Source organism: Impatiens glandulifera, chromosome 4, assembly GCF_907164915.1.
Source record: "Impatiens glandulifera chromosome 4, dImpGla2.1, whole genome shotgun sequence".
Lineage (NCBI taxonomy): Eukaryota > Viridiplantae > Streptophyta > Magnoliopsida > Ericales > Balsaminaceae > Impatiens > Impatiens glandulifera.
The window spans coordinates 60,439,223-60,450,592 of NC_061865.1; the positions used below are offsets into that span (position 1 = coordinate 60,439,223).

Sequence of the window (11,370 nt, forward strand, 5' to 3'; positions counted from 1 at the left end):
ATGTATAATCTAAGGAAAGATTTCAATTTTTTTGAATAGAGATAGAAACTTCGTAACGATATAACATTGGCTATAGTTTATCAATATGAACGTATTTGTGTTTAAATATATTGAAAAATAGACCAATGAGATAGTTGTTAATTTTATTTTATTTATGGGATAAATTAATTAAGAAAGGAAAATTGTTAGGTTAAAATAAGAAAACGAACGTTTATTCATTTAAAAAATCTTTAAATAATATATATATAATAATGCTTAATTTTTAAAGTGTCCGGATTTCTGTGTCGAAAACTGTAGTTAATTTGAATATATATGTGAGAGTGAATAGATGATTGGGTCGGATCGTGGGTTCACCCGTCCACCCATAAACTTGAAAAATCAAATAAAAAATGTAATATTCTCAAGTTTTGAACTTGCAATCTCATAATATATGTTTAACATCTTAACCAACTAATATAATATCACTTTATATTTTAAAATCAACTTTAAAATTAATGAACGTATGACATTTCTAATAATATAACTTCAAAATTTAAATAATTAAACTAATAATATTTTTAATTCGTTTATATAATTTATTTATATATATAACATTATATATATATAATTGTTAGTCATATCAATTATATATGCATCCATAAATTTATAAAAAGAAATCAACAATCTTAAGTTGTGTAATAATGAAGTGTTCATTCTACATAATAAAGATTCAATGTTCGATTCTCACCCGATACAAATTTGTAATAATTATAAAGAGGATTAAAGAATATGTTAGTTAGTTGACGGAAATGAGTTAGTAAATGAGTGGGAATAATATTGTTGTTTATCGGAATGAGTTAATAAAACTCGGTAAAGAAGGAGATAGTTGGGTAATATAGAATATGTTGGGTAACGAAAGTGACTTGGTAAGTGGATTAAAATAAGATTATTGGTTGACCAAAAGCTCGGTAAATAAGAAATGGTTCGCTAATAAAGAATATGTTGCTTGATTGATGGAAATAAGACGATAAGTAAATGAGGATAAAATTGTTATTTTGTTTTTAATCATACAAATGTACGAAAAACTCGCTAGTTAAAATTATGATAGTTAAACAAATTCACATGTAACACCGTTCAAAATTTAATTTCATTTTTACTGAATTTGTTATAGTGAACTAACTCTAACTGAATAACGTCTTTCCTTTCCCTACTTAAATAAAATACAAACTCATTTCTCTTCCTCGATCTCTATCTCTTACAAAAATCTGCAAACGGATTTCTCTTTCTCTCTATCTTTTACAAAGATCTGCAAACGGACGACTTTCCAGAATTCCAAGGCATGTCTTCATCTGGCGCTGTTGATCTTGATCGAAGTAACAATTTATCAAAACCGAATAAGGTCTTATTTCAACGTTTCCAATTGCTACTAACTAATGCTCGCCGGGATGAAAACAAGACGAAGAAAGATTTAAGTCGATTAAAGATCGCCAGAGATGAAAAGAAGATCTCACGTAATTAGTACCTATCTCAAAGACAGAAATTCCAGAAAGAACTGTTGGAATATACAGATACTATCTCAAAGTTGGAGTTAAGGATTGAGCGTCTTTTTCTGTAATTTTTTCTAGGAATTCATTTGGATATATATTGACATACATTCATAATGTTCTTTTTCTGGATTTAATATCTACTTTCTTTGTTCTTCTTATTAATCTTGATTATTATTAATGATCTTGCTATTCTTGATAAGGCCAGCTTTCTAAAATTATAACACTTCTACTAACTCACTCCCGTTAAAAATCTTATTCTCAAACATTAATTTATCTCTGAAAAATTGGTAGAGTCCGTTGGTAAGTTTATCGTTTTTCTCGAAAACTTTCGAACTCAATAACCTCATTTAGTAACGATTTTTATTTTTTAATTTTAAATTTTGTTTTTTATTTATTTTATCTTCATTTTTAATATATATATATATATATATATATATATATAAATTATTGATTGTTTTTTATAATACAATGTACATCTTCTAAACTTAGCATGATTTGAGCATTTTTCTTTTTTATGTTAGGAAAATTTTGATGAATTTTCATTTTACATATTGTGTGAAGTCCGGCCCGAGGCATATCCCCATTTCACATTTTCCCAATTTTTAAATATATAATAATATTAATTTTATTTTTTTCTTTTACAATATTATATTATATAATATATTAATTTTTTATTTATATTTTTATATTACACATAGTATACTATATTTTTTTAATAAAATTTATAAATACTATATTTTTTTAATAAAGTTTATAAATACTATATATATATATATATTTTAATTTTATGTGTGATGAAAAATTGATTTTTAATATATATTTGTTTATCATCGTTTTAACTTAATTTAAATAAAAAAATTTAATTTAAAAAACTATATATAAATACTTAAATTTATTATGTATGTGAATAAAATAAAAAAATGAATTGGGGACAAACAAGTTAATATTATAAAATTAACCCAATCCAAATGTAAATGGGCCCAATATACATCTTCTCTAAAACCCTAATTGCCGCTAAGCTATATAATTTCTTGTTTCACATTCTAGGGTTTCATCATAATACTCTGTTCTTCCTTGTTTACGCGAGAGAGAGATTACCAATCAAACTGCAAAAATGGAGACTCTTGTTCTTAAGGGTACGATGAGGGCTCACAGCGATTGGGTTACAGCAATCGCATGTCCAATCGACAACTCGGACAAGATCGTCACTTCATCTCGTGATAAATCCATCATTGTCTGGAATCTCACCAAAGAAGACAATGTTTACGGTACTCCCCATCGCCGTCTTGAAGGCCATTCCCATTTCGTTCAAGACGTCGTCCTTTCCTCCGATTGCCAATTCGCTCTTTCCGGATCCTGGGACGGCGAGCTTCGTCTTTGGGATCTGACTACAGGGAAAACCGCCCGTCGTTTCGTCGGCCATAAGAAGGACGTTCTCTCCGTTGCGTTCTCTGGCGATAATCGCCAAATTGTTTCCGCTTCTCGCGATAAGACGATCAAGCTATGGAACACACTTGGAGAATGTAAGTATACTATTCAGGATACTGAAGGTGGTCATTCTGATTGGGTTAGTTGTGTTAAGTTTAGCCCTAGTGATTCACAACCCAGTATTATTTCTGCTTCATGGGATCGATCTGTTAAGATTTGGAATTTGAGTAACTGTAAGCTTCGTCATACTTTGTCTGGACATACTGGGTATGTCAACACTGTTACTGTCTCTCCTGATGGTTCTCTTTGTGCTACTGGTGGAAAAGATGGAACTATCCTTCTTTCTGATTTGACAGAGGGAAAGAAGCTATATTCTCTAGATGCTGGTTCGATTGTCCATGCTCTTTGTTTCAGTCCTAATAGGTATTGGCTTTGTGCTGCTACTGAGAATGGGATTAAGATCTGGGATTTGGAGAGTAAGAGTGTTGTTGTTGAACTTAAGATTGATCTTAAGTCTGAGTTGGAAATTGCTCCAGAGGGTACTCAACCTGCTATTGCCAAGACTAAGGTTTGTGATTCTAATTCACTTTTTTTACCTGAATTTGATGAATTGTTCCATGATTTGACTTGGGTTCATATGGGTTTGTACTGATTGAAGAAAATTTGTTGTTTTTTAGGTGATATACTGCACATGTTTGAACTGGAGTGCAGATGGAAGCACACTTTTCAGTGGATATACAGATGGAGTTGTTAGGGTTTGGGGTATTAGTCGTTAATAAACCATCCAATCCAGTTTTCAGGTGATGATTATGATGATGATTCTTTTTGGGTTTCAATTGGTTTACTTATTTTGATCTTTTTTTGGTTTTGAATGTTGGGATTTTAGTTCAGTTTTGTTTGAATTCAATTCAAATCAAGAGTTTATTTAGTTTAATTTCTCTGTTTTGTTTGACAATAACCCTAGAATGAAATCAAAGCTTCATATAGTTAGACTATACCAATGAATTGAGAGGTTAATTGTTTTTCATTTTAATTATCATGGATCAAGTTTAATTAGTATGTTAATGATGTTGATCTTTGTTATTTTCCTTTATCATATTTTATTTTAACTTTGGTTAATTCTTGTCATAACACTATTATTTTAGACTTTCCTAAATATTTGAATCAATTAAATTGTTTCAACCTTTAAACACTTGTAAAAAAAATGAATTTTCTAAGGAACTTGTACATATGCCTATATCATCCCATTTTGTAGAAAATTAACTCCTTTTAAGCAAATATGATGTTCTTCACTATTTTTAAGTATATGGTTTGGGTAATATCATAAAGATTTTGCCTTGTTATTTTTTTTAAAATTCAACTATAATCTAATATCCTTACATACTCTTAAATACTAAATTATTTTTATTTAATTTATTATTATTATATATTATTTTTTTATAAAATACCTTCTTAAAACTCCAATATTTTTTTAATTAAACCCAACAAACTCTAAATTTTTAATAGTGATTTATTGGTCTAAAAACTTAAATTGTATTATTCTTTTTTGTGCATTTCAAATTATTGTATACATATATGTCCTTATGATAAAACATAGTGTTACATCTATTTTCTTTTATGTTATTTTTTTTGTGTTATTCTTAATTTTGAAATATCTAAACTAAAAAAATAACAAAACTTGTACCATGTACGAATCTCATCTCTGACAGTCATATATTTATGACTTGATAACGTTAAAGAAGGAAGCAAACTTTCTTCTTTCAAAAGTTGACCTATCATCATACATAAAATTGTTGTTGACTTTGATTTTTTTTCTCTCTACCATTCTTTCTCTTTATCTACCTATTAGTCAACACAGTTTATATATGATTCTAATCTAACTCAAAATTTACAATTTTTATTATTTTATGAGTAAAAGATCACAAGGAAATATGTTTTTTAGTAACTAATTTGTGTTTTGTAACCAATGAATTTAACTATAAGTATAAAAATTGATTTTTAGAAATTGATTGACAGTTAGAAAACTAACAAATGTTCAAAATGATTGACTGATAGAAATATTAATTTTTTGTAGACTAATCTTTACTTCTTGTCCTTTAATTAAACCTTAGCTAACGCATTGATTTTCCATGGCCTACCACAATCAATTGAACTATATTATATAATATATAATATAGTTTCATGGTACATTATTTTGAATAATGGATAATTCTTGTCTATATATTTATATATATAATTTGTAAAAAAAAAAGTTAGCTATCCTTATTTCAAATAAAAGTTATGTATAAAAAAATAATTTACAAAATAATATTAACAAATTTAATAACAAAATGAGAATTTATATGTTAAATAATATGATAAAATTTTGATTTTAAAATTTCAATGAAAAAGATTCAACAACCTTATAATTTCTTTTTGGTGACTTCAAAAATATGTAACGATATATGATTAAACAATGTCTGAAAATTTTCAATTTAATATTTTGATCTATAATCAAAATTATTTTTGTATGAATGTGGATATCTAACACCATAAAAAATGGTGCAAAAATGATAGCTTATAAAAACATGAGAAATTCATTAAAAATTTTAATGTAGCTATACATATAAGAAAGTCTCCAAATGAAATGATATTTTTTTTTGGAAAGAAGAAAAAGATCTTGTTGTTCATTTGTTGTTAAAAATGGAAGAAGAAGGATACTAGAAATGATCTTAAGACAATTAGAGGGTATAAATAATAAATTATTTACAAATAACTGAGAATATTATTTTAATTATTTTTTTTTTTTGGATGAAATCTGATCTAACTAAACAATATACCGCAACATAAACCAAACACAATACCAACTTTAACGTAGGTAGTGAAAAAAAGAAAGAGTCATGACTCCGATATGATGTTAAAGAAGTTATTGGAGGGAAAAAAAGACTTTTTTTTCCTTGGGATGTTTTTCTATAGAAAGAAATCTTTAAATCATATGATAATTTCATGATTTCATATATATAATTTATCCTTCACATTATATAAAATATATATTTTTTTTTCTCAAATATTCTTCTCTACACACCAACCGTGGAAGGCAGAAGCCTAGGGTTTGACTAATTTGACCAATTTATCTCTATCATTAAACTTTTAAAAAAAACTAATTATGTTAATTTTTTGTATTAGTTTTAATGTCAAAATATCATATAACTATGTATTGTTTTTAAAATGTGTTTGAACAAATTTAAAAAATAAGTTACATAGGACTCTAACAAAACTCAACTCTAGTGCTTGTTTGATTATGATTATTTTGGGTTTAAGGACTTTATCCTAAAATCCAACATATCATTTCAACAATCTAATCTCATCTTTTATATATTTAAATACTAAAATTATTCTTTATTTAATTATATAAAATTAATTTATCTTTAAAAAATAAAAAATATTTTTGATTTTTAACCATAATTTTTTTTTTTTATTTAATTTAATCAGAAATTGTTTTTTATTGAAAACAGTTTAGTGTCATTTCATTAACAAAACTCAAAAGTATAAAAATAATTTAAGGGTTAAGATCAAACATAGACAAACTCTAATTTTGACAAAGAAACAAATAACAAACCTGAATTACAAATAAGAAAGAGAATTGTAACAAATAAATACTACCTAAAGTGTTTTAAATCTGATTTTGTTGGTGACTATTCTATGTTTCATCTTTGATTTAAGCTCTAATTTTCTTAGTTCTTCTGAATTTTTCGGATCTATATAAATGTAGTGTCGATTCCACTGCTAACCACTTAAGTTATGGTCACATTTTAGAAAAACAATTATTATTTTTTTATTTTTTACTATTTGAGTTACTATGGTGGTTGAATTTCATAAAATATATAATATATTAATTAGTTAGGACTTTCTTGGGCAAAGAAAGTTGATATTATAGGACTTTAAAATCTAACATTCTATCAGAGTATTAAATCCAACGGTCAATCAAACAACCCTAGAGACATCACGTGCCGCCATGCCTTGTTCATGAACACCTCCGAATCTCCATTCAACTACCTCTTTTAGTGCCCTGTTTGATTTCTCAATTCATTCTAATCCACTATTTTTTTTATAAAAAAATAAAATTGTTTGAAATGTTATGATCTTAATAAATAAATTATTCATTATATCACCGTTGAATTGATGATGATCAAAATAATTAAAAATAAATAAATTTGAAACAAGAAAGTCCCATTTAGTAACCCTGCTAGCTAGGATCCCAACACCTCGAATTTTGAGTCTGGTTCTTCATGTATTTGTGTTTTTTATTATTCTCACATTCTGTTTTATTTATTAATAATTTTAAACACATCTTAATAAAAACTATAAATCTAATCAAGGCGGATTTATCTTATTGGCTATGTAGGTTGTAGTTATGATATTATTATTGTTGCCCAGCCCGGGAAGATTTTAGATCATATATCCCCCTTGAATTTAGGTTAGATTGGTTTAGTTTATAATTACAAATAAATTATGACTAATAAATAAAATTAAAAATACACGAGAATTTAATTACTAATAAGCGCTAACAAATAAATATGATAAATTGGAGTATTAAAAGCGTATGAAATATAATCAACGTTGTTATTCTAACTATATTCAGTCTAACAAATGTATACTTGGAAAGTTGGATATTTAGAAAATAAGTTGAATCAAGCTAACCCTTATTGTTGTTGGTTGATTATAACTTATGACAAACTAAACTTGTTCAATAAATTATTTTAAGTTGTTTTCATCATAAATTTTATAATTTTGAAAATGTGAATAGATTGATGTTTTCTTCCTTGCAAAAATATCAAAAGAATAAGATTTTGATGATTTAATGTTTTGTTTGTACCATAATTTTATGATTTTAAAATATGTGAATCAATTTTATTGAGTACTAGTTTTAAGTTCTTACTAAAATTTCATGAGACTTAACCATTTTTTCTTTAGTTTTTTTTTTTTTTAATTTTTTTAAGAAATTAGCATAATTATACTTTTATGGTTCTCCATTTCAACTTAAAAGACAATTTAATATTAATCAATATCTAAATATTTTATTCTTATAGTAAGTCAAAACATTTTATGGTGAATTTTTTATTCTAACTTTTTGAAAGTTATATTGAGTAGGATATCTTGTTTTAAATTTATGTGATTAACCCATAATCAACTATTTAAGCTTTTAAACAAACTTTTTTTCACCATAATTATTGCATGCATGACGATTATTAATGAATATATTTTTTTAAATAAAATTATTAGATGAGCTTGAGCCAGTATATTTATGCAGATCTTGATTGTAAATTGTTTCTCCTATTTTAGTCTAAATTGTTATATTATTATGTATTGTAATTGATTAGTAGTTGTTTTTTAATTTATGGTAGGTTTAATGTTTTTTTTTAATAAAGTCAATTTCATTAAATAAAAAAATAAAGAAGTTGTATCTTGTTTGTTAACTTCAATTTATTAATATTATTATTATTTTAATTAAATGATCTCTAATATAAACACAACAATTTGTATTACTGAAACTAAAAAAGTAAAGGAAAGAAAGACTGAAAAGCATGCATCAACAAGAACCCTAGTTATAAAATATAATTAATTTAATTAGTCATTGTTTTTAAATAATATATAATAAAGAATAATGCTAGAAAAAGATTATCAAATAAATATTAATTAAAACCACCAGTCCAAGTCAAACCTGAGATCCCCCACCTCTCCGTCTCTTGTGAAATCCATATACCTAGAACCTGTTTTATTATATATATAAGTTAATTTACTTCTCTTTTCTTTATCAAGAACTTTAGATATGGAAGGAATGTAATTGAATTGATTCATTCCAACAGATCAATATTAGTGAGATTAATCATGAGAAAACCTTGCTGCGAAAACGAAGATAAGAACAAAGGAGCTTGGTCCAAACAAGAAGATCAAAAGCTTATTGATTTTGTTCAAAAGAATGGTGAAGGAAATTGGCGAAAACTCCCACTATCTGCAGGTTCAAATCACTTCTTTATGTAGAAATATATGTTTATCAATATTATTATTAATGAAAACATTATCAATATATTTATATACTTGTGAATCAGGCTTGCTTCGATGTGGAAAGAGTTGTCGGTTGAGATGGATAAATTATCTTAGGCCTGACCTTAAACGAGGTAACTTTGGAGAAGATGAAGATGACCTAATTATCAAGCTCCATGCTCTATTGGGAAACAGGTACTGCCTATACTTTCAATTGTCATATTCTATTTTTCTTCTTCTTCTCTTAACATTTATGTATATTTTTTTTTGTTAATATGTTAAATAGATTGTTCATAAATATTGTTAATTAGGTGGTCGTTAATAGCTGGAAGACTACCTGGAAGAACAGATAACGAGGTTAAAAACTATTGGAATTCACATCTCAAGAAGAAACTTATAAAATGTGGCATTGATCCGAATAATCATTCAATCAATAATCGCCCAACTCCATATTATTCTCAAGAACGCGCTAAATCACAAGAGATTAATAAGCCCGTTCTTGAATCAAACGCCACAATAGCTGGAGAAGAAACAAGTCATGTGGTACCTGATTTGAATCTTAAAATAGAATTGTCTGATAATTTGAAGGTTGTGGAAGAGAAGAAAGAGCAAGAGTTAATGACCGTCGCAAAAGAAAAGATCGAGGGCAAGCATTTTGCTACTCTCGCCCTCTTCACGTAATCTCATATATATATATATATATGCATATTATTGTAAATTAATTTCCCTATATGATATATATAGTTCTCTAATTGTTGTTGTTATTGTCATTTTGAATTATATAGTTGAAGCAGAAGGAACAAATGGTATTTAGTTTTGTGCCTATCTGTCTATGGCAATTTATTAAAAAATACCATGTTATATAACTAATTATTAAGTCTTTGATACTTGAATATTGTTTAATTTTGTGCAAGAAATTTAAAATTTGTTGTTAATCCAAGAAGGGTTTAACAATGAACTGCTTATTAGAATCTTCTAAGGAAGGAAGAATATTAATTATAGATGAAGTTTTGGATAAGGTTATATGTGTATACTTCATGCAACTTTAAAAGAATCCCATAAAAATGTTGGCTAAAAGCATTATCCAAAAGACAATGAAATATTTAATCACATGGATTAGGTTACTAATTTCGTTTTAATAAAGCCTATATCATGATGTCAATAACCAAAATCACAATACAATTTCAATAACAAATATTGAATTGAAGTTGAAAATTCATATTGCCCATTTTACTCAAATAGTTTGTTTTTTTTTTAGGTTTTTCTACCATAAGAGGATGTCTTTTTAGGTTTTTCTAGTATAGGAGGATGTTTTATTTCTTTTTTCACCACTCAGATTTTAGTTGGTGCGTTCTTTTGTTCGGTGCGATATTTTATTTAGTCGGATCGAATTTATCATCTCCAATTTTGTATTCTGAATAATACTTTTCAATTGTGTTGGTGACTATTTTTCGAACCCGTGTTTATCTTTTTCTTTGCAGCAAATGAGATGATTTTGTAAAATTTTAAGTTTTATTTTTTGAATTTTAATTTTTATAGGTTTATCTATATTTTGACCATATTTGTAGATGGTCAGTTATCATTTGACAGAACTTTATTTGGTGTTGTTTACCAATCCTCAGGTAAATATAAATTTCATTGCAGTTCAAAATTCTGGTTAGAGATTCTTCTGACACCGTTTTATTGATTTGTTCGGTTTATTTTCCTTTATCACTCATTTATATTGAATTAAAATTACGTGATCGGTGGATCATTTCTATTAGATTTTTAATTTTGCAAATTAGTATTATGTGACGTTTAGAACTTTATTTAATTCATTTGATTTTTTAGAAATTTCTTCTATTATCTAAATATATATAATGATGTTTAATTTTTAAAGTATCCGGTTTGCCGGGTCGAGAGTTGTGGTTAATTTGGATATATGTGAGAGTAAATGGATATTTGGGTCGGATTGTGGGTTAACCCGCCCATAAACTTAAAACGGTTAAAAATAAAATTAAAAATGCTATAGGTATGGTTCGAACTTGCAACCTAATAAAACAAATAAACCTTTTAACCAACTAGGCTAATAACAATTTATATTTTAAATTCAACCCAAAATTTGATAAACGCGTGACATTTTAACAATATAAGTTCAACTTTTTAACTCACTAATCTATACATATATAATGATGCTTGATTTTTAAAGTGTTCGGCTTGTTGGGTGGAGAGCTGTGGTTAATTTGGATATATGTGAGAGTAAATTGATATTTGGGTCGGATTGTGGGTTGACCCGCCCACAAACTTAAAACGGTTAAAAATAAAATTAAAAATGCTATAGGTATGGTTCGAACTTGCAACCTAACAAAACAAGTACAACCTTTTAACCAACTAGACTAATAACACTTTTTAT

The 11,370-nt window shown here is 26.8% G+C and overlaps 2 protein-coding genes across 2 annotated transcripts; both read left to right on the forward strand.

Annotated features, from left to right (window-relative positions):
* The first annotated feature begins 2,567 nt into the window (after positions 1-2,567).
* On the forward strand, positions 2,568-4,019 carry LOC124934329 (guanine nucleotide-binding protein subunit beta-like protein). The gene is made up of 2 exons (XM_047474847.1): positions 2,568-3,522; positions 3,632-4,019. Exons 1-2 carry the CDS (start codon positions 2,641-2,643, stop codon positions 3,728-3,730), a joined length of 981 nt encoding a protein of 326 aa, XP_047330803.1. The 5' UTR covers positions 2,568-2,640; the 3' UTR covers positions 3,731-4,019.
* A 241-nt stretch (positions 4,020-4,260) lies between these two features.
* On the forward strand, positions 4,261-9,801 carry LOC124935594 (transcription factor MYB8-like). Its single transcript, XM_047476018.1, has 4 exons — positions 4,261-4,269; positions 8,754-8,952; positions 9,044-9,173; positions 9,290-9,801. The coding sequence occupies exons 1-4, from the start codon at positions 4,261-4,263 to the stop codon at positions 9,657-9,659; spliced, it is 708 nt and encodes a 235-aa protein (XP_047331974.1). The 3' UTR covers positions 9,660-9,801.
* Positions 9,802-11,370: the final 1,569 nt, after the last annotated feature.

Excerpts from the sequence above, each read along its gene's own strand:
- LOC124935594 (XM_047476018.1), top strand. Across the intron at positions 8,953-9,043 it reads AAAACTCCCACTATCTGCAG|GCTTGCTTCGATGTGGAAAG; the intron begins GTTCAAATCACT and ends CTTGTGAATCAG. Across the intron at positions 9,174-9,289 it reads CATGCTCTATTGGGAAACAG|GTGGTCGTTAATAGCTGGAA; the intron begins GTACTGCCTATA and ends ATTGTTAATTAG.
- LOC124934329 (XM_047474847.1), top strand. The coding sequence starts at position 2,641 with ATGGAGACTCTTGTTCTTAAGGGTACGATGAGGGCTCACAGCGATTGG. Across the intron at positions 3,523-3,631 it reads CTGCTATTGCCAAGACTAAG|GTGATATACTGCACATGTTT; the intron begins GTTTGTGATTCT and ends GTTGTTTTTTAG.